General features: G+C 41.1%; 1 protein-coding gene across 1 annotated transcript; it reads left to right on the forward strand.

The window, feature by feature from the left end:
• The first annotated feature begins 1,209 nt into the window (after nucleotides 1-1,209).
• Nucleotides 1,210-17,207, forward strand: LOC143117211 (stonustoxin subunit beta-like). The gene is made up of 5 exons (XM_076278790.1): nucleotides 1,210-1,225; nucleotides 1,554-1,643; nucleotides 5,005-6,426; nucleotides 15,084-15,185; nucleotides 15,272-17,207. The coding sequence occupies exons 1-5, from the start codon at nucleotides 1,210-1,212 to the stop codon at nucleotides 15,802-15,804; spliced, it is 2,163 nt and encodes a 720-aa protein (XP_076134905.1). The 3' UTR covers nucleotides 15,805-17,207.
• The last annotated feature ends 7,206 nt before the right edge of the window (nucleotides 17,208-24,413 follow it).

Below are 24,413 nucleotides of genomic sequence, written 5' to 3' on the forward strand. Positions count from 1 at the left end.
TTGGATCTGCCCAGAGCCACTCTGGATCTGCCATAACCAATCGCTAACGTTTGGTCGTGACGCATGTCTGATATAATATAGAGGGAGAGCACCAACGGTGGCCTTTCTCCATAGCATCAGTAGAACTGCTATAGATGAATGTTGGTACTTTCTCCATAGCATCAGTAGAACTGCTATAGATGAATGTTGGTACTTTCTCCATAGCATCAGTAGAACTGCTATAGATGAATGTTGGTACTTTTTTTACATTTACAGAATAAAAATACAGCGAAAAGTTATTATTATATATTTTCAGACATCCCAACCTGCAAAAAGCCATTTCAGGGAGGTACATATATGTATAAATAAATAAATAAATAAATAAAAATTACTTTAGCCTTCTTAGATACCGAAATAGTGATGAATAGCCTATGTTTGTTAATTAATTGTCTCTACTCAGCACACCAAATAAGGAAGGCCTATAGTTAGAAATTGTGATATGTAGATTTTGGTAGTTTGGTCTTTATGTAGCCTTGGCAAATAGCCTTCTAGTAGGCTAGTCCTGAATAATATGCACATGAAATGACACTTGTTAAACTCACCTCGACATGTATTTTGCAATCATTTAACCCGCCATGGGCAATGCTAAAGTCACTGTTACAAACAGTGCAGCATGCAAGACTATCGTTATTTTGAACTCTTATGAGACACGGGTACACTTTCGTGTAGTCTGATGTGAAATGACTCTGCCTCTGCCATGACGCTCCTGTTCCTACTGAACTGAACTGAACTGAAACAGGCCAATCAGGATGCTCTCTGTCTTGAACAGCCACACACGCACTACCTCTCTCTCTCTCCATCCCCGTCGTGTGCGCGCTACACTCAGATGCACACACGATTTGAAGTTTCGCTCTCGTGTGCGCGCTCTTGCTCGCTCGCTCTGGATTCCGGGAGATTTGATCTAATTTGCGGGCATCAGGAAGCGGTTATCAATATGTGGGAAACTCCCGGAACTTCCGGGGGACTTGGGATGTCTGTATTTTATAGCACTTAATCTCATTCTGTGCATAGGTCTTGGACCCCCATTTTGAGAACCACTGTGCTAACATGATTCTAACACACATTACATATGTTACAGTGATCCCAGCTGTCTGAACAACTAGCAAGAGAACGACTGCTCTACACACACACACACTCACTCACACACAGAAGTACACAAAAGGATTCAACATGGAAGGAGTACCTGGTGAATATTTTGAAATCAATGTTTTTTTATAAGGTTCACATTTACAAGCAGATGCTTCTTGTTTTATAGCAGATGCAAATATAAGTTTATGACCTAAATGAGCGATAGATGATCATGAATAGTTATAATAAGTAATAATAGTATATAAAGTATAGTATAGTAATAATTGTTGAAATGGAGACGAAATGTAAAGTGAATGATCTTGTTTGTGTTGTTGTTCCAGGTCCAAAAGATAAATGTCATGGAAAGTGAATGATCTTGTTGTGTTGTTGTTCTAGGTCCAAAAGATAGACAAAATGGAAACTGAATGACCTTGTTTGTGTTGTAGGAAAAGGCTGCACCCTGCTAATCAGTGCCCTTAGCAGACCCCTGGATCTGGGCACTCTCTATGACGCCCGCAATGACCGACTCATACCAGGTGATCACCATGGGCCTTACAGTCCTGCTTTCAAATCCACATTCGGTGGTCTAATATGTCGAGCATATCGTTTCTTGGTGTTTTATGCCCCCAACGTTGTCTTCAAGGCAGCGCTGCCTGGAAGGTGCTATGGTTAGGCATGGGTTAAGGTTAGGGTTAAGGTTTAGGATTAGGTGCTTTTAAGTCGGCGGTGGTAGCACTGCCTGGAAGACAACGTTGGTGATGAAATGAAGGATAGCCTTGCAAGCCTTTACCTTTTATGTTCACTAGTTTTATGTTCACTAGTTTTGTGTTCCCTGTCAAAAATAACCGCTGCATTATGACTTGTTTTAAATCCATAGTAACACATATTATCATCTAATGTTGGCAGGGGCGCAGCAACACATTTTTTGAAGGGTATGCAACAACAATATAGGTGCCCCCCCCCCAAAAAAAAAAACAAAAAAAAAAACACAAACACAAACAACTAACTTGATGAAGTATTGATAAATCCACTTATTCAACTGCTGTCGCATCCCTTGACATGCCATCTATGTTTCCCTGCTTTCTTTTTCAATATCCATTTTTTTTGCTGTATCCATCTTTTTGACATTGTCACTTTAAGAGAGTCTAAACGGTTCTCATAACATCATTTTGCCATTTGTTCACTAAGGATAACATTGACAACACAATATTAAGTTATTACAAGGAGCCTTCATTGTTAGGATATGGAAACATGTAATGAGTTGTTGCTAGCGTGACATTTCTGTTTGCAGTTGCCCATTAAAAGTGCAGTATGAGCATGGTAGCCACCTAGCTATCTGAATGGAATAGGCTATGCAAACGACAGTTAGTCTGTTAACATGAATATTTGCAAGCCTCCAAGCACAGACATCATCACTTTAAATTAGGGCTGTCAATCGATTAACAAAAATAATCTAATTAATTACATAATCTGTGATGAATTAATCTAAATTAATCACATATATGATTTTTGCTGTGAAAGTATTTTAAATATTTAAATTCAAATGAATCATTGAATAATCAGCATTAGTGAGATTAAAGTTCAAAAACTCTTTTATTATTATTTTAATAATGGCCATAATAATCTATGATATGACCTAATATGCTGAGGAGATAAATTCAAAAGTGCTTCGGGAAGAAGTTTTTTTTTATCACATACAAGGTATTTCAGGCCACAGATATAACCTAGGGGACACAATGAAAATAAAGTATCACTCCCCTCAATGTCAACACTATTTCTTTGCAATGATGTGTGACTTTAGAGTTGATGAACTCCGGTGATATACAAATTCTTTGCTGCAGACATTGCAGAGGACTTTATTTTAATCAACACTTTATTTTTATCAACACCATCAAGCCGTTTTTGAAAAGTAAATGTTCCAATCAATGATCTAGGCAGCACATTTTTTTTCTCTCTCCTTCATTTTACAGTCTAATGGTTACTGACTACAACGGTTCGGGGTCAAAGGTCATACGGAATTAATCTGCGTTATTTTTTTTTAATCAGTTATTTTTTTCTCAAATTAATTAATCGAAATTAATCAGTTATTTTGACAGCCCTACTTTAAATCCTACCTGTTGCCTTTCACCGTCCAATTATTTAACTGCTGTTGCATCCCTCGACATGCCATCTCCTTTTCCCTCTTTCTTTTTCTATTTTTAGCCGCCTACAGCTTTTTTGCTGTATCCATCTTTTTCCATAGACGGCAACTCACTACTCGTAGGCCTACCTGCTCGCTCAGTGCTCACGGCGCCCCCACTCCCTCTTCTATGTCAAAATTCTATGATAGAATCTTATGAGATAGGGCGCCTACTCTAGCCTGCAATCCACTAAAATGTTATATAAAATTGAGAAAACAATAGCTACATATAGAAAATACCAAATACAGTTATGAACAAAATTATTCATACCCCTGGCAAATATTGATTTAATGTTGATTTAATGTTGACTGAAAATGTCACTGCCACAAAAGTGAGATATTCGTTTTTCGTCAGCAGAAAGTGAAGAATTCTGAATAATTTCGGCACTATATCTATTCAGATTAAGTTTTAGATTAAAAAGTTGTGTTTTATTTTCATAATCTTGGTTCAGTGAACACATACAACCGTCAGTTTGTTAGTTAACAGAACAGAACAGAAATTGCGTGAATATGACGTGCTCTATACTACACTATAAGTTTACCTGCAAACACTATTTCCTTGTGGAAGTAGATAGTACAGTGGTCACAGACAAGGGCTGACATGTGGGAGACTGGGGTTTGATTCCCGTGTGATGCGTTTTGGCAGAGTGAGTGTGCATGTGTACCAACATCTCTGGAGAGAAGGCGCGCAATTTGAACAAGAAATAGGTTCTCAAACGGAAGTTTTGATTGCAACAATTAGCTAGTTCATGCACCAGGGTGTAAATAGCATGCAATACTATAAACACCAGGGTACGAATAGCATCCACTTCTACCTGTTCATTGATGCAAACAGCATACCTTATTCAGAGTGTCTATTACACAGCTGAGCTATTCACACCCTGTTACATAACAACAACAAAAACATGTTGCTTGTTTTTAAAAAAAAAAAAATATTATTACATTGTGTGATCAATATGCCAGAATAAATGCATAGGGGTGCAAATAGCATACATTGATATTTGTACCAGACGGGGTACTAATAGAACACATTGCTGTGTGCACCGGGGTACGAATAGCATACATTGATATTTGTACCAGATAGGGTACTAATAGGACACATTGCTGTGTGCACCGGGGTACGAATAGAATTCACTTCTTATTGCACCAGGGTACGAATAGCATACCAGGGGTGCAAATAGCCTTACCCTTTTTGATTCCATGTTTCTACCACATTGTCTTACAACCTTTTGACATGTGGTAGTGTCATTTTCAGTCACAACAAACATATCAATAAAGAGAAAATCAACATTGAATCAATATTTGCCAGGGGTATGAATATTTTTTTTACCATCACTTTGGCGCCCCCCCTGGTGCTGCGCCCCTATGCGCTGCATATAGCGCATACCCACTTTTTGTGTTTGGCTCGGGGTCATGGTGCAAAGGACCCTAGGGTGAAATTACTCCGAACCATCGCTTTAATACACAGGAAAAGCAGGAAATACAAAAGAGCACCCTAACCACCAATCTGCCAACCAATGGTCACAAACACAAGATAAATGGCCCATCCAACAGCAGTATGCAGCATGTCATTGGGCAGCGTGCCAGTCACTGTATCAGTGCCAGTTACTGTATCAGTGTCAGTTACTGCATCAATGCCAGTTACCGTATCAGTGCCAAGTTACTGTATCAGTGCCAGTTACGGTATCAGTTCCACAGTGCCATTCCTCTCATTTCAGGAATCAGCCTCTGGAACGCCGAAGACATGAAGAGCAAAACCCAGGTCACTGCACAGCCCCACACAGAATTCCAGGTGTCAGCGTCAGAATCCTTCAGTGAGAAGACCAATCTGCTTGATGTGAGCGCCTCAGTGAAGCTCAGCTTCCTCGGTGGACTGATAGCGGGTGGAGGATCTGCCAAGTACCTTGAGAAGAAGACCTCCTCCACTCAGGAGTGCAGAGCCACTCTGAAATATCGTGTGACCACCATGAATAAAGAGCTCATGATATGTGATCTTGGTGATCCAAATCCTGAGGTCCTCAACAAGACAGATGCTACTCATGTTGTGAGTCAGGTGATCTATGGGGCTGATGCACTCATGGAATTCCAGGCAACAGCCACCGATGCTTCAAAAAAGCAGGTGATCGAGGGAAACCTGAATGTGATGATCAACAAGATCCCAGAAATTGGGATTAGTGGTGATGGAAGCCTGAAGATGAATGATGAAGACAAAGAGAAGGTGAAGGATTTCAGCTACAGGTTTTATGGTGACTTTCAGCTGAATAATCTCACCTCTACATTTGAAGAGGCTGTGAAGGTGTACAAAGAGCTGCCCAGCCTGCTGGGGGAGAATGGAGAGAAGACTGTGCCTGTGCAGGTCTGGATGTACCCACTGAGCAAGTTTAGAGATACTAACTCCAAGTTGAAGAAAATGATCTCAGACCACCAGGTGTTTGCAGTAGAGAAGGTGATGGATGATTTCCACCAGGCTGAGATAAGAACCAAGGACCTGCTGAAGATGACCAAGGTTGACGACATCGTCCACAAACTAAAGCAGTTCCAAAGAAGCCTGAGTGATTTCACAACTCAGTTCATGCGGGAAATAGGAGAACTGATCCCAGCCATCAGAGGAGGCGAGGAGGAGGAAGCGGCCCTGAGAGACCTCCTGAAGTCCCAGGATGCATCTGGCTTCAGTGAGAAGGAAATGAAACAGTGGCTGGATGGAAAGGAGACTGAGATCAATGTTGTCAAAATGTACATAGAAAAACTGAAGTGTGAGATTAAGCCTCCTGGCCCTGAGCTCCACTCTTTCCTGATGCATCCAGATGTGACTCATGCGTTCGTGTTCAGCTTCACCTCTCTAAGTTATGAAGAACAGTACCTGAAGAAAATCGCACAGACAGCTGAGAACTTCAGGAGTGGTTCCACCACCTGCAGCACACCTGAACAGGACCCAGGAGAGGAAGACGATGTTCCCTGGTACATTAGACCAGAAGTGAAAGAGGCTCTACATTCTGCACGTGATGTCTTTCACAAAGCACCCCCCGAGAACAAAGTTATCAGTTTTCTTTCTGACCCAAAGTACCCAGGAGCATCCGTCCAGTGGTATCACAACATGGTGTTGAAAGATCCACATGCAACAACCATCCCAGGACATCTATGTAAGTTTCTCTCACATTATTCTGTAGTGTAATGAATATGCTATTTTTTACTTTGTAGTAGTTTTACTTTTCATTTCTGATGTCAGACTTGAACTGGGCACTTGTAGCTAGCTAGTGTGAGTCAAAAACACACATACGCACACACACACACACATACACACACACACACACACACACACACACTTCTGACCCAAAGTATTCAGGGGCTTCGCAATTGGTATTTCAATGCAGCCTTTAAGAATACAGATGTAACCATGTAAGTTTGTCTTACTGTTTATAACATTTAATATACAATTCCCAAGGGGATTTCTTGATTTTAGTTGTAGTTGTCTGTTATATGAACCATTGTAGAAATGATCTCAGTTTTCAGCTTGGCCAATCTCTTAGGGTTGAAGGTGATAATTAAGTGTGCTTGCCAAGCAGCACACTTATTGTTCTTCTTAAGTTTTATTATTTTTCCCGTCTCCCTAATTTTTTGTCAGCTCTAGCGCCTAGGCCCTTAGACACCGTTCCAACTTTAAAACGTCCGGTCAGTACCGGTGTAAGTTGGTCGCGAAGATGACATCAGGTGGGCGTGTCGTTCGTCCGCCATATTGGATTGAACAGAAAGCGAAACTAAATTTTCACAGGTCACAAATTTGGTCAGAACGCCACGAAACTTGACGTACATTATCCTTGGACCAAGCCTCACAAAAGTTACCGGAAGGATTTTTGATTTTCGAAAGCGTTTGCCCGTCACAGCCAAACGAAATCGGCGGCGAAGCTCCGAAACAGGAAGTCGTCCATATTTCAGGAACACTGTCACATATCGATACCAAATTTTGTATATGAACTGGGGACTCCAATGTGAGGGTGCATAAGCTAAAAAAAAAAGAAATATTCCAAAAGTTTCCATCATTTTGCAAACCACCCACAGGTATTTGGTAACTCTCACCATTCACCTTTACACCATTCACCTTCTATCTCAATGCCTTCCAAGTATGCTCAATGCCTCTGGGCAGCCACAATGTCTCGGGGCAACCTTGCCCAATCATGAAATCCTTGCTCTGCCATGGGATAGTATGGACTTACGAACTGAAATAGCAAGGAGAACAGTAGCTATATATAGCTTACATAATAGAGTTGTTTTCACATTGACGGTATTCAAATAAAATTTTTCATTATTGTTAAATATCATGATGGGAGAGTATTATTAAAAATGTTACAAGTATGCAAATTCATATGTTTACGGGAAATTAGGTTTTACTCGGTTGTTTTGTTGTAAAGACATGCAAGGCATTCTGGGCCGTAATGAACAGTGGTCGGCAGCAGCGTTTCTCAAACTAGGGGCCGCGGACCGGCACCGGTCCGCAACGTGGAGACTGCTGGTCCGCGGAGCCGTGGAGTGAAATTAGGCCCGGTGCTTCGTGTGATAATTTGCTGCGCAATTGATCAAGGAACCGCGGACCAACAGAAAAAGAAAACAAACGTTTCTGCATTCAGGAGGAAATACAATTAAGTAGTGGTATGAGCGTTCATTCAATGCATGTGTGCGCGCGACAGAAACCGAAACTACCCGATAACGTTGGTAGCAAAGCTCCGCTTCAACCTGTCGGAAGGCTGTTTATTTATTTAACGGCATTTAATAGAACTACGTGGATTCTTGCAATTTTCATATAAACAGAGCAGAGACTATATAATACACTGTCTAGCATTGAGTAGGCCTCTGAGTATAGTCAAATTTGAATATAACGTGGCCAAAAGATATTGTAGCCTTATTAGTCTTCCTATGAAAGATCTCCAGAGATTTACGCTTATCTGCTCCGCCGTTTACCATTGAAGGTTCTAAAATTCTATGTTGAATTCAATGAACCCAGATATTCTTTATTTGCCTACCAGTGTATGATGCATTGCTTACATGAGGGAAACATTCCAAAACAATAGCACCCATATACAGTGGGTCCCAGTTAAAAATTGACACTTCATTCACGATCATGGTGAATGGTGAAATGTAAGTACAACTGCAGCCGCTTGGGGGCAGCATAGTCCGCTGTGGAGTTCCATGGTCGAACCAGGCGGCGCATTCGACAGCAAGGGCTGTGATTGGCCGAGTTTTCAGTGCGTTTCTCTGTGTTTTTAGCAGCCCCTGCAACATGCTAGTCTACTGTAGCCTAAGCCTTGTACATAATGTTAAACATAGTTTTGGATTCAGTGGCAAGATTTCTTGATTGTACAGTGTCTGTCTCTCAGTAATGTTTTAAAATGAGAGCTTCGTCAGCTGGCAGTAGGCTACTTTGTCGGTAGTCATGAGAAGTTCGCTTGCTAACAGAACATAAATATGCTGCCCAGAAACCTTGTGAATAGTTCTGATTTTTTTTACTACACTAACGAGGTTGAAATATAGACTTTGCCTACAGCATCTCCTTAACAGTAATGTTAACAAAATGACAGCATTCATATGACAAAGGAAAACAAATTCGGTCACTCAAGACTGTGCCACAGTAACCAGTGTAGGCTACAGTCCTACCCAATAGGCCTACTCGAAGCAGATAGCGTTGTCTGACGGTCGAGTGGGTTAATGCACGTATTTCCAGAACAGGTCTGCAACTTTCAGGCAGTTCTGAGTTCGAATCTAGGCAGGAGCAGAGCCATATAAAGGCCTAGGCCTATTGTTATCATTTTTGCAAGGTGTTGCTCCTGGCAATACTTGTTTATAAGACGTTTGGTGATTAATTGATAGCTGTTTTTGGGACACGTTAAACGTTCTTTATATTGAGCGCATCCGGGGAGTAAAACGACTGTTACGCGCTGTTACAACTGTAGGCTACAATGATTGCAATACAAAAATATGCGCGTGTTAGTTTAGTTAGTTTTGTGATGTTTTGCACTTTTGCCTCATGTGTTTTCAGGTTTGAGGGCTTTTTTGGCAAGATTGACCTTGGTTAGACTCTGCATATGTTATTTCTCCGTATGGAAAATAAAGTCAATTTTCGACACACGTCTGTTATTAGTTCAATAACAAGTGTTGCTTGTTAAAACATGTGACTAGTGAAACTCAAATGATTTTAGAAATATTTAGCCAAAGCCAAAAAGTGTTAGAGAAGGAGAGACGCCGGTACAGCTCAGATGTCTTCTTAATTTTCTTTATTCTTTAGTAAAAGGTGCAGAACATTATTCAACTTTGACTAACGTTTCGATGTTCGTTAGTCAAAAACATCGACACATCGAAATGTTAGTCAAAGTTTAATAATGTTCTGCACCTTTTACTAAAGAATAAAGAAAATTAAGAAGACATCTGAGCTGCACCGGCGTCTCTCCTTCTCTCTAAAATATCTGTCCTGGCCTGGTTGCAACGGATTGTGGCCAAACGACAGAAGCGCGGAGAACCCTCCTTTGTCTACCAAAAAGTGTTACTTTGTGCCCCACGCTCCCCCACTGCTTGTGAAAGAAGGGGATGGGGGAGGGGGGCTTAACGTGAAAAAGCTTAATGTCACAAAACGGCAACTAGTCGTTTTAGGCTACAGGCCTTCATAATGGTAGGCTACAGGAAGTGGGGGGAGGGTATGGGATGACCAGAGCCGTCATCTATCGTCTTTCCAGGCACACAGCTCGTTATATAGCCTATCGACTGCCTTAACAGATAGGCTTTGCTCTTGGGTTTGGCCTTACAGCGAACTCAATGCTCTTGTTGCTTGCAGTTTGTTAAATAAAGCGATGCTATATGAATTAAGGGGCTACCGGAGGAGTTTTGGGAGCGTTAGTCAAAAAAGACGTGACCCTCCCTCGCCAGCAAGAATTTTTTCTATGACCCTCCAAAGTGATTGAGAAAAAACGCATGACCCTCCCCAGTCCCAACAATTTATTGATGCCTTAGGCTACTGGGTCAATTTGGGAGCTTGCATGCTACGACTCCTTCCTTGAAATGCCTTGAAAAGGCTGTCGTTTGCACAATTTCACAAATAATCACCGGGACCGAAACAAACCTGTCCACTTTTCCCGGGTTTATCGCGTATTTTAACTTTTTCCTCGCTGTCTTAGGAGGAGCTGCAGGGCCGTCGCAAGGGGATGTGAGGCCCTGTACGAACTTGACAGATGCAAGGCCCTTTTCACTTACGTGCATGAAATCATGCGATAGCTTAGGCCTACTTTACACATAGCCAAGGCTACCTTCGGTGTATTTTAATAGTAGCCTAGTCTAATAAGCTACACCAGCTTGCCTTTAAGAGGGGGAATTCAATTGTATAGCCTATAACATTAGCTGAGTCACATATTTGGCCATATGGTGTTTATCATAGGCTACATCACGAAACCAAATAGTGTAACAAAGGCGAACACTTTAACAGGGGGAATTAATTGGGCATGAATCATTGTGCTGAACGGTATTTGTCAATGAGCAGAAACACACACGACATTCAAACTATTGATAAGATGTACTGGTCTGTATCTATAGGCTAACATTGGACAAATAAATGACACTGACTCACCATATCCTGACTCAGGAAAAAAAACATTTTCTTGCTTTGCCGCAAACTCAGCAATGAAATCACAGGCCAGTTTGCAGGTAGCCTAACGTCTTTTTCATAGAAGGGAGAGCCCAGTCTCTCCTGTGACATGGAGGTGCGCAAATAGTTTTTAATAGCCTGTTCAACTTCGAAAAGCTTCGTTCACCCGATGCCAGTCACTGATCGCAATTTCAAAGTTCGGAAAGCTTAATCTTTTTAAGTTTTAAGTGCAGTGGCCCCTATCTGCCCCCTTTGGAATTATATCTCGAGCCTATTATAAGGTCCAGTGCGTTATGTCCTGGGATTCGGATGTGCTCAAAAAGAAAAGAAAAAACACTTTTTTATAGATGGTTATGAGGAGCAATGTGAGAGAGAAATTTGATGATCATTGATCGTTGTTTTGGGACTTTAAGCCTTTTCCATAGGCGTCAGTGAAGGAGATTGAAGAATGACCATTTTTTTATACGAAAATATTTCTTAACTACAAAAACTCAGTGTCTAAAAACTCAGTGTCATTCAGACTCAACCCTCTTGTTGTTTTATTATCTTTTTCGTTGTCGTTTGAACGTTGGCAAGCAGGCATGTTGCGGTTGCAATTTAAGTGAAATTTCTACAGTAGGCCTACAACATGCTGTTAGGCTGGGCTACTGTCAATGTACTTAATTGTACAGGTAAATGTTCAACAATTGCTGGTGTACAGGTTATATAATCAATTAGCTAAATCATTTGTCCAGCTGTTTAAACATTTTTTCGTTCTACATTCAAACGCAAAAGGTGCTTTGATATATTTTTCGTTAGAACGTCGGCAAGCAGGCATGCTTTGGTTGCAATGAATGAGGATAATTGCTTTTTTTTGCATTATTTTGAATATGACTCGCTCCAGTCTCAACAGCACGTACTTTTTCCACACGCTAAGTTCTAACACACATAGGCCTATCCCCTCTCGCTTTCTCTCTCTCCATCCCTGCACACGGTGCTTTCTTAAAGGAGCTGCACCATTTTACAACAATTGCATCTACATTTTCATATTAGAATGTTTTGTCAAGTGTAAGCTTAAACTACCGTGATCAATTTAAGTTCCCGTGCCCCCGCTGCATCATGGAAAGCAGTAAGTCAGTCGCATCAAAAATAGTAGTGGCACCCAAGTGACACCTTGTGGTTTTTTGTGTCAACTGCAGCTTGTGCCATTTCTGCTGAGAAAATGGGGTGCGTGATTCATGAAGGAACCCGTCCAAACTTAACGGGGACCCACTGTAGTTGCTGTTGTTTTTGTTTCCTGAATCCTTACATTCAGGCATTCAAATTAAATTTCTTTAAAAAGCATGTACATTTTTTCTCCATTTGCCTACCAGTGTATGATGCATTGCTTACATGAGGGAAACATTCCAAAACAATAGCACCCATATAGTTGCTGTTGTTTTGAGAAGTATTTATCATGCTAGCATCATGCAACCATGCAAAAGCAATTAACTTAACTATTATAATTATTATATCTTACATTAGTAAAGCAGTCCTCTGATGTGCATGTTTTCACAAACGTTTTGTGAACAATGTTAGCACTTTAAACATTGACTGCTTTGAAGTGAAAGTGCATGTATAACAATATAGCATAATAATAATTGTGATAATGATAATCATCATGATCATTTTATGTGTATGTGTGTGTGTGTGTGGGGGGGGGGAGCGATACGTGTAGGCGGGCCCTATGACCCCAAAGTCTGCCATGACCGGGCCTCAGGTCAAAGAAGTTTGAGAAAGGCTGGTCGGCAGCACTCCATAGGCTACGTATTAATATGAATAGGTGTTTCTGTAAACCTAGGGACAATAAACAGCTATCTCTGTTACAAAAACAAGCTGGTAATCGCTCATTGAAGAGGGAACTATGATAAAAATATTGTTTTCCTAAAAGCATGGAGTTGACGAAAGAATAAGCATGCAATGTCACGTTAATGTTAAATAGCCTACATCTGAACACTAGGTGGAAACGTTGTATTACATTTCACTGAATACGTGTGAGCTTCACAAAACTGTCATTTCGTTTATTTGATGTTGCTTAGCAACGGGGACAGACTTCAGAGCAAAGATTCTAGAACAGGGCTTCAGAGAGACGCGTTTTGAGTTCGTGGCCAAGTACCTAAAATATCGGTTTCCATGTGTATGTGCTGGATGGTGTGCTTCCTTTATGAAAGTAAGTGTTTTATACAGTTAACGTTACAGACATAATGAGTCATGTTGTAGTGGTCCACATAAATGTGCCCCTTCTGTTATTAGAATGCTAAGCGGAGATTTTAACATCATTCATTTCTTGTGTGGCTAGAAGCTAGCTAGCTAGGTCATAGGGAGGAGATGTTGCTGTAACGTTATGGGATTTATGTTGCTTAGCGTAATGCCATGGTCATTTGATATGAGATGCTTGTACTCGTAACTTCGTCACTCGTAACTTTAGGACTCCTATTTTTTTTTACTAAGAGTAATTCAGGAAGCATTTTAGCCCTAAAAGTAGCGCCTGAGTCTGTGACAGCTTAAGCGAGGACTCCTAATAAGACCGATTCACAAACAATGTTTTGTGGTGGCATTTCACGTCGCAATGTTTTGAAATGCGTCTAACAATCACGAGGGAACAATTTTGCATTGTAGGCATAATAACTAAGGGATGCAGTAACACCACCAGCAACAACCTAAACTAGCCTACTCATTGTTTACATGTACATTAAATGTAACGTTTCATTGTGAATCAAATTAAAAGATTCTCCTCTTTGCAAACGTTGGCATAGGCATATGGTGACAGATTAATTTAATAATGTTGCTGCGTGAATCACGGTAAGTGCGAATTAAGTTGCCACTTCTTAATAGGAGTCACTGTATGGAAGTAGGCTAAGTAAAATAAAGATGTTTAAAATAAGATAAAGTTAGGATATGCCCGCTTGACAACGGCAGAGATAACTGGCCTTTGGCCATAGCAACCATCCATTTAGAACGACTGGCCTTCATAGCAACCGAGGATCTTAGCTGTGATTCATGTAGCTACAGTATGCATACAATGTGATGCAAAGTATAGAAAGGTGATGAAATATACAGAGACAGGTCAAGAAATATAGTGCAATGTAGACAGTAGTATACAGTTGATTTACAGAAGGTGGTTTAGAGTAATATGAATTAAATATAAATATGTGCAGTGTATTAGCAGTTATCTCATACAATAACTAGAATAATGTATGTAGATGTAGCAGTAACATTATAATAGTAGAAATAATAATATAGATATATGCAGTGTATTAACAGAATATAATAAAACAGAATAAATATGGATATTCAATATGACAAATATATTACAGATATGTACATAACATACAGCTATGTGCAGTGTGGAAACAGTGTCATTGTAGTGCAGAAACAACATTATAAGAGTAGTAAGAATAAGTTAATGTGCAGGATGAATAGTATAAAGATCAGTAGAATAACTGTATAAATGTAATTACAGTAGGCCTTTGTACATTTGTAAATAAATAGAAAACTATGGGTGAGAGGGATAAATTAATTTTATTTAATCGTAAAAGTAAATTGCATTCAATTAAATTGCCATTAAAAATCTTTCCAGTAGGCTTTAATGTCACACAAAAAGTACAACCAAAGCTGAGCTTGATCAACTAGAACGTCTAAAGAACCAGAACTTGAATGTTTATGACATAACCCTTCTGTTATTAAGTGATATTCGGTTTTTGTCATAATAAGTTAGGATTAGGGTTAGGGTTAAGGTTAGAGTTGGGGTTAGAGGTTAGGGTTAGGGTTCATGTGTCAGGACAGTTTTATGTCACTCTTATGTCAATACTGTCAAGTAAAGTGTTATCCATTATTGTTTCAAGACCAATACCAAGTGAAGAATCTCGAATATGTGATATTTCGGGACTTTTGCAATTTTTTCAAATTTGATTTGGTTTCGTTTGATGAAAAAGTCATTTTTATCACCTTTCTGACATTGCCCTTTTCATCTCGCGTACCCCCTAGTGGAAGCTTGCGTACCACCGCAACAGTTTCCCTAGTGTACAACATCTCCACAGAGTAGTTCAGCTTTGTCACAAACACTGTCTTATTTTTTTACAATATCTTTACAACATCTCATCTGTGTGTGTGTGTGTGTGTGTGTGTGTGTGTGTGTGCTGCACCATTGTGATGCATGTTGTCATGTGTGTGTTGCGTGTGCAGATTCAAACAGTGTTGATGGGCCTGAGGTGATGAGCAGAGCACATCTGACTGGACGCTTCGGGAAACCAGCCCCTGGTCAGTAAAAAAATGTAAACTGTGTGTGTGTTTGTGTGTTGTGCGCCATTGTGATGCATGTTGTCATGTGTGTGTTGTGTGTACAGATGCCTGCAAGCTCACACTGGACCCAAACACGGCCCACCGATGTCTCCTTCTGCACGAGGGGAACAGGAAGGTGACACGTGTGAATAAGGAGCAGCCGTATCCTGACCACCCAGACAGATTTGATGGACACCAGGTGCTGAGCAGAGAGCCTCTGACTGGACGCTGCTACTGGGAGTGTGAGTGGGATGGGAAAATGGCTGATATAGGAGTGGCCTATAAGAGCATCAGCAGGAAAGGGTTAAATCAAAAAGAACTTGACGGGCTGTGGATTGGAACCTCTGACAAGGCTTGGTGTCTGAAGTGCACGAGTGAGAGTTACTCTGTCTGGCATAAAAAATCCAAAACAGTCATACCTGCTCAGGGCTCCAGGAGGGTAGGAGTGCATGTGGACCGTGAGGCCGGCACTGTGTCCTTCTACAGCGTCTCCTCTGGCTCTCACACACTCCTGCATACGTTCACCATCACACCCAGTAACGAGGCCCTCTATGCAGCATTTTGGGTTGACACTGATACCTCAGTGTCCCTGGTCTAGGTCACAAGACCTCCTGTGTCCTGCTGCATCTTTCTCTCTCTCTCTCTCTCTCTCTCTCTCAAACACACACACACGCACACACATACACATGTTCACTGTCGAGCCCCTCTATGCAGCATTTTGGATTGCACCAGATGCCACAGTGTCCCTGGTCTAGGTCACAAGACTTCATGTGCATCTCTCTCTCTATATATCTCTCTTTCACACACACACACACACACACACACAAATGGGCACCTTAGTGTGTCATTGTGGTTTTTTTTGGCCTGTCTCACATACATGCTTACTGTAAACTCCCCTCTATTAACATAGTAATGTAACCACCAGTGCCTAATCCGTAATTGCCCCTCTATTAACATAGTAATGTAACCACCAGTGCCTAATCCGTAATTGCCCCTCTATTAACATAGGAATGTAACCACCAGTGCCTAATCCGTAATTGCCCCTCTATTAACATAGGAATTGATTTATCCACCAATGCCTACTCTGTCATTTCCCCTCTATTAACATAGAAATGAATTTATCCACCAATGCCTAATCCGTAATTGCCCCTTTATTAACATAGGAATGTATCCACCAATGCCTACTCTGTCATTTTCCCTTTATCAACATAGGAATGTAACCACCAGTGCCTAACCGTAATTGCCCCTTTATTAACATAGGAATGTAGAATGGGACTGAAGAAATGAAAATGTGAAAAGTCTACAAAAAAATCTAGTTTACAAATACAATATTTTTAGTCAACTGCTTAAATCCAGCTTGCTCTAAAACAAATAAAAATGTGCGAATGCTGCAAGAAGAGATTACATAACATAATTAAAGTTAAGTGTTTTTGCTAAGACTTAAGGAATGTTTGCTTAAAACTTAAAGTGTTGTTGTTTAAAAACATAAAATGTTTTTGTTTAGACTTAAGGAATGTTTGCTTAAAACTTAAAGCGTTTTTCTTAGACTTAAGGAGCGTTGTTGCTTCAACTTAAACTGTTTTTTTCTTAGATATAAAATGTGTGGTTTTAGATTTAGATTTTTCTTTATGTTAACTGAAATGTGTTTCAAACATAATGTAAGAACATAATGTACTATCAGTAAAAATCTGAAATGTGTTTTAAACATCATGTAAGAACATAATGTAAGAACATAATGTACTAGCAGTAAACATCGGAAATGTGTTGAATATAATGTAAGAACTATGACAAGAAGAAGTAGAGAACCATTTGCTCATGGCAAGACCCAATGAGAACAAGCCAGGGCATACAGCTTGCTCGAAAAGGTATAAAAGAAGATGATCTCTCTTGTCTTTTCTTTGGACTTCGCAGATCAAGAAGCAGAGATTTGTTTTATTTTTATTTTGTGTACCTAATAAAGTCAAAACCCTAACCTTTGGTTACATGTTTGTTAAAAAGACAGTCTGGAGTTCTCTTCATGTTCCATTGCCTCCCCTGTGTCATTAAGAACACTGAACTCTTCATGTTCCATTGCCTCCCCTGTGTCATTGAGAACACTGAACTCTTCATGTTCCATTGCCTCCCCTGTGTCATTAAGAACACTGAACTCTTCATGTTCCATTGCCTCCCCTGTGTCATTAAGAACACTGAACTCTTCATGTTCCATTGCCTCCCCTGTGTCATTAAGAACACTGAACTCTTCATGTTCCATTGCCTCCCCTGTGTCATTAAGAACACTGAACTCTTCATGTTCCATTGCCTCCCCTGTGTCATTAAGAACACTGAACTCTTCATGTTCCATTGCCTCCCCTGTGTCATTAAGAACACTGAACTCTTCATGTTCCATTGCCTCCCCTGTGTCATTAAGAACACTGAACTCTTCATGTTCCATTGCCTCCCCTGTGTCATTAAGAACACTGAACTCTTCATGTTCCATTGCCTCCCCTGTGTCACTGAACTCTTAGTAACAGAGGCGTCAGCCTACAGAGGTGACCATGCGTAAGCGGGTAAGTTGTCTGTTTGAGGGCTTACTCTAAGACTCCTCTGTGTCATTAAGTCATTAGTATACTGTATATACTCTTTTGATCCCGTGAGGGAAATTCAATCCATGAATTAGTGAAACACACACCAGGGTAGGAATTTCACGGCGGCCACGATGGCCATGGCCGTCGTAGCCCCTTGCGTCGGCCGTGAGGCCCCTTTGAAAATCAGAGGTTTACAGGCCACGGTGGCCTTGGTGCCCCTTCTTTCAATATTCTGCTTTGCGTCCTACTAATAGCGATTTTTTTTTTATTTAGCCTATGGCCTGTCAAAATAATCTTAGCATTCACAGCGCAAATTAATTTAGTCTTTTACGCAGTAGAGAAAGTGACAGCGCAAGAAAGAAAGTGCGTCCAAATTCACTCATTCTTCTCAGTTGAACTACTTGCGAAGTAGCCTACTCATCATCACACAGACATCACAAGTATCACATGAAAGAGCTTTTTCTCAGATTTTAAACAATGTTAGCCGATAATTGCTGTGTTGAACGGTTGACGAGAAAAGTAAATAATATAATTCAATTTAATTTAAAGGTTTTGCGTCCATGATCTCCCACTTATACTTCACGAACCCTTCTTTTAACACATATCAGAATAAACAGCAGCCCCCCCAACCCCCCAAATAAAATAAACACATACACATGTAAGACTGTTTCTTACATTTCCTTGGTCCTGCTTTAAGAAAGCATTGTGAATTGGGATGAACCCTGTAGGTGGGAACAAAACAACATAAATTAACAGATGAGCACATTCAGTTCCATGACTTGTGACATGTCTTTATCCAATAATGTGGTTTGTATATTTTGGAACATCACCTACTGTATTTCCTTGTCACTTAATATTCATTTCTGTACAAACCAAGATGCCGGATTCCTAAAGAAATGCAAGCTCCTACCCGATAAGTGTATCTAAATTAGCTATGTGCCAAAAATGACATTGTACAGTGACTCAAAGACAACAGTGTTGTAAGGCTGCATGTACAAATCTGCTTGGAGCTCCAGTGGAATTTTGTTTTTGCGACGAGAATTCTTGGTCTAACTGTTGATGTGCCGAGTGAGTGGCTAAAAATAGGGCACCCACCATCCCAGCACCAAACTCGAGCATGGTAAGCAAAAAATCTGATTTTTCAGGCAGTAAATGCTCCTGTTCAAAACCAAACCAGATTTTGTTTAAATCTAAACACTTATCCCTACTGAAAAATGTGAGGTTCATTTATCATATGTTATTTTTAAGTAGGCCTATTAAAGCATCTTTGCTTTAGAATTTTTTAACAAAAGGGGCGGAAGTTGGTGCTTTTACGATTAAATGCACATATCTGAAGTGTGTGCTACATTTCATTCATTTTGGAAGAATTATTTTTCTCTATGTTCCTGATGGTGGCAACTGTAACAAGCTCAGCTCGAGTTGTCACCAAATTAATGTCACTGGTCCATTAAAACGCACATTAACAGATAATCTCTGCCATGCTTAGATTTATTGAAGTGCTTTCGTGAGTGTGAGAAAGTGAAAGAAAGAGAAAGATATGCCCACAGGCCAGAGTCTATAGTTGTCCAAACACCGCTTACGCGACACAACAAAAAAGGCGTCCCAAAATGAAAATAATCCACACAATAATAATCCAAAATAGTCCGAGGGTATGACAAGACAGTTTTTTAAACTGCAAGCAAAAAAGGGAAAAAGGATAAATCTCACCTCCTCAAAATCATCTGGTAGATACATGGAAAAACCAGTCATATATTCCCTTATGTCGGGTATAAAGAAGAGGATAAATCCACTATGTGCAGCGTTCAGTAGGTTATCAGAAGCACAGATCGTGGCCCCAGCAGTGGCGCAACTGGCTGGGGCACCTGCACCGTGCGCCGGCGGCCCGGGTTCGATTCCCGCCCCGTGGTCCTTTCCGGGTCCCGCCTCGACTCTCTCTCCCACTCACTTCCTGTCACTCTCCACTGTCCTATCCAATTAAAGGCATAAAAAGCACAAAAAAAATACTTAAAAAAAAAAAAAAAAAGAAGCACAGATCGTTTCTCCCCTCGTTCATTCATTTATTCTTCCTCCTTGACTTTCTTCCCGCGTCCCGTTTAAAACATGTGATTCCCAGAGAGCCAGAACAGGAAAAGTGGGTGCGAGTGAGCGTGAAAAGGTGAGTGACAGTTCTGGACTCGATCATCTGTCTCGGCTAATACTTGCCCTGGATCACCGATTTACGCCCATAATAATCAAGATAGCTAGCTAACCATAAAGATGGTTAGAGAAAACAGAGTTAAAAGAGCTCAATACTACCTGGCCAGGTTTTTAAACAGTATGTTATAAAGAGAAGGCAACTTTTATAGTGAGAGAATTAGCTGGTGCTTGTGAATCAAACAAAAAATCCTCTAGTTTTCGCTTACACTTATTTATCCGTTTTATTTCTAGTAGAAAACAATAGGTACAATCCGTTTTGAGTGGAGAGGTCCTCTAGGCACTAGCAAAGATCTGACTAGTCAAAGGCGATTCAAAACGAGTCAGAAAAGTCGAGACAGGACCAATCGTCAAAATTTCGGTGTCCACCATTCTAGTTCATCCAAAACAAACCAGAAAAGGGACTCACAGTGCCAAATACCTAACCTGACCCTAGCCAGATGAATTTTGTTCCGCTTAGCTCCGCCTAGCTTCACTCACATCCATCTGGGACCTCTTCCATTGAGAGTGATTTCTGCAACCAATTTTATGGTACAGCCAATCAGGACGCAGGGCGGGAGTTTCATAGATGTGACAGCGTAGAAGCGACTGTGAGACTGTTATCAGCGTCACGGGTTGGCTTCGATGTGAGTGGTTGAAGTAGCACGTCAATAGATGACGGACAAGTGGCTTATTCAATCATATGCAAGCATTTTTTGATTAGGCCCAGCCTTCTGAAGCAACACTTCAATGGATCGGTTCCAGATGGATGAGTGGAGCTAAGCGGAGCGAAATTCATCTGGCTAGGGTCAGGTTACCAAATACCAGCGTTTTCCTTTAAAAGATTTTGGTCCCCAGCCTAGTTGCAACATATATTTTCATGTGGAAATGCAACTCTGATTCTTTCAGCAACACCACAGATTGATATTCATAATGGCAAACGTTATCAGAACTAGATGTACCGCAGAGCGGTACAAAATATGACCGCCGCCCAGTCAAGCACATTTTTTCCACAAAAATAAGTCACGCTTGTCAAATTGTGTTCCTTTCCTACTTTGTTCCTTTTTTGTGTGTTTGTAATTGAGTGTGTGCAGAGTGTGTGGTTGTTTTTGTGTATATGTGTTTTGTGTGTGTGTGTGTGTGTGCTTGTGTTTGTGTATGTAGGTGTGTTTGTATGGGTGCATGTGTGTGTGTGTATATGTGTTTGTGTGCGTGTTTGTGCGTGTCGTGTGTGTGTGTATGTATGTGTGTGCATGTGTAGTGTGTGTGTGTTTACGTGTCTTTGTGTGTGTGTGTGTGTGTTTATGTGTGTGTGTCTTTATGTATGTGTACATAAATAAAGCAAATCAGGGAACTACTCTTTGTGATAAGTGCCATGGGATCTTTAACAACCATGGTGAGTCAGGACCTCAATTTAACATTCATGCAAAGTAAAACATCTCCTGCAGTACAGTGTCCCTGTCACTGCATTAGGACATTGGGATTGATATTTGTTTGGTGGCTTTTGGCCACAGGGAAGAGTGCCACCTACTGGCCAGCCACTTCCAGCAGGAACCTACTCTTCGAAGGATGTTTCTTATCCAAGTACTAACTAAGCCTGCTTAGCTTCAGTAATTCAGCAAAGGGTATCAGCAAAGGGCATCTGCTGGTCTGGCTGCTGGCTAAAAACCTGAAAGGCATATATGATTCTAACCATCACACTGAATTGCATTATGCACACTCAATTCTCACTGGTATCTGCTAGACAACTAGACAACAAGTACCAAAACGACCCCACACTCATCTTGCCTGTTCATAATTCTGAGAAATTCTTGAATTGTGTGCATGTGTGTGTGTACGTGTTTATGTGTGTGTGTGTGTGTGCATGTGCTTGTGGGTGTGCCTCTGTGTGTGCCTGTGTGTGCATGTGCATGCATGCGTACATATGTCTACTGTGTGTGTACGTATGATTACTGTGAGGCAAACATACGCAAAAAATTGGTCATCCTAGGCCCTACGATTACACTATCTCGGTGCCCAAGACAAATTTCTCTATGAAAAATGAAAGGCTCATCTTATCTCATCTTATCTAAGATATTTACAGAAAACTCGGTTGGTGTACGGTCACAAAATGTACACATAAATGTATTTATTGTATGGCCCCCCATGAACAAAAGTCCATGAAACTTGACATGCATTCAGAGGGTGTCATCATGATCCTACACATTCAATTTTGTGCAGTTTTGACCATGTCAGCCAGAGATATTGTGATTACAACACCTCATTTTTTGCTTTTTATTTTTAACTAGGTGACGCTATACATGAAATGAGTGGTAATGGGATGGGTTGACATGGCCCCTTACCAGATCAGGATCAAAAGAGTATATATACTTACTTACTTACTTATACTTAAGACCAACATGAACAAAGGTCCACGAAACTAGGCGTGCATTCAGAGGGTGTCATAATGTTCCTACACTTCCAATTTCGTGCAGTTTTGACCTTGTTAGGTCACAGATACCTGCGATTACAACACCTCATTTTTACTTTTTCATTTTTAACTAGGTGGCGCTATACATGAAATGAGTGGTTATGGAATGGGTTGACATGGCCCCTTAAGATCAACATACAAAAAAACAGTGGTTCTCCTAAACCCTATGGTTCTCGAGATATTCACAGAAAACTGTGTCCGCCCTACCCTCCTTTCGGGGGGTCCAGTCCAGCGGGGGGGAAATAATGGTTCTATCAGGAAGACTCGGGAAGCAAGAATAAGGAATACTATATTTAATTGAATGATGCAGAAGGTTTACATAGATACTCCTTAGCGGATTATTGATATATACAAGACAGTATTAGTATAATAAAGAGTCTTTGGCGTAGGCCCCGTCCTCGGTCCAGGGCTTGGAGCGTTGAGACCCTCACAGATCCTGCCGGATGGATACGGCAGGGGCGGAGGCTACCCCCAAAGTGTAGGATGCGATGTAGACCTACCCGTCGGAAGAAGTTACGCTGAGCAGCTTCCTAGAATTAAGCATAGTCGTGAAAAAACATGAATATTAGACATTGACCATGGGTAATACGTTCTTTAGAATAGGGATCGAGGAATAAGAACAGCTCATGGAGATGAGTGCTCTCTCAAGTGTAAAGATGAGCATAACCAGCATTGGAAATGCAGAGATCGATTCGAATTGCAGGAGCTTGCATAAGCTCGGAGCTTGCATAAGCTCAGTTCTTGCGATGCAAGAATGTGGTGCAAATGTGGTGCACGCACCAGTGGATTGTGCTGATTCGACGAACGATGCGAACGATGCGATTCGAGACGACTGCCGAGTCGTCAATGAGCCTATATGTCGAGGTCGATTGTGAAGTGTTGTGCTTACTAAGAAGTGAAAAGGAAAGCATGAAATGTTGTGACTAAACGTGCCATGGTTTGAGCTTGCAGAAGCGGTGCGTATGTGACTATTATGTATGAATATAACTCCGTGCCTAAGTGCCGGCGGTGCGAAGTGACTGAATTCAGAATGGATTGAGACAAACGAGAAAAGGCTTTAGCTGGGCCTTTGAACCACCACCAGACCTTTGCAAGGAAGCTTACCTTAGATTTTTGACAGCGCTACTTGAGCGTCCAGAATGACTCGATCCTGAGGTCTTATGTATAATTCATAAGCAGACGAGGCCCATCTCCCGAGTGACTTGATGGAGGTGGCAGGTAAACCTAATGAGGCTGCTGCCGTGGCAGCTCCGATACGAAACGAATGGCCAGTATAGCGTGATGCTTAAAGACCACAACTCCCGACCACAGCAGACAAGTGAATTCTGAACCATTGTTTAGACATTGGCAAGCCAGCAGGTAGAAGAAATAGGGGTGCATTAGAAGAAGTGTGAGGGCGAAGTTTAAGATAGTCGATCATAGAGGAATAAGGACAGAAGGAGTTATGAACTTTAGAAATTCTAATAGTAATACCAGCTCCTGAGGTATCAGTTTTAGAATGTTTCAGAAATACACTAAAGTAGTGAGAAGAAAAGTGGACAGCGGAATAAGCCAGGTCTCGAGACGGGTTAAAAACCTGACTATTGGAACAAAATTCCCCTGAGCGCATAAAGCCATAGAAAGCCATGAGAAACACCGCTTCGAGAAGTGCATTAATATAGGGGGTGAAAAGTGAGCCCTCGCGAAGTTTGGAAACCAACAGACGCAGAATGTGAGGAGTGATTGGCAAGCGTTTGTCGGTGACTGTGGGGGCAGATCTAGCCAGGCCTTTAAGAAGCCAGCGAATGGACGGCACAGTAAACAGACTAGAAAAATTTGGATCATGGAATTTAGCGAAGAACTGGACGCCTGCCAACATTCTTCTCATTGAAGAGATTTTGAGATGCCGAGACTCGAAACTGTAAACGATGAAAGCACATACAGTAGAAACCATTACGGGAAATAAGGGTAAATGTAGAGAAACACAAAATAATGAAAACCAAGACCAAGCCGATTTATAGG

This window comes from Alosa pseudoharengus, unplaced genomic scaffold, assembly GCF_046254945.1.
Source record: "Alosa pseudoharengus isolate Yale_2024_CS ecotype anadromous, Long Island Sound unplaced genomic scaffold, YU_APseudo_1.1 YU_APseudo_1.1_scf_1, whole genome shotgun sequence".
NCBI lineage: Eukaryota > Metazoa > Chordata > Actinopteri > Clupeiformes > Clupeidae > Alosa > Alosa pseudoharengus.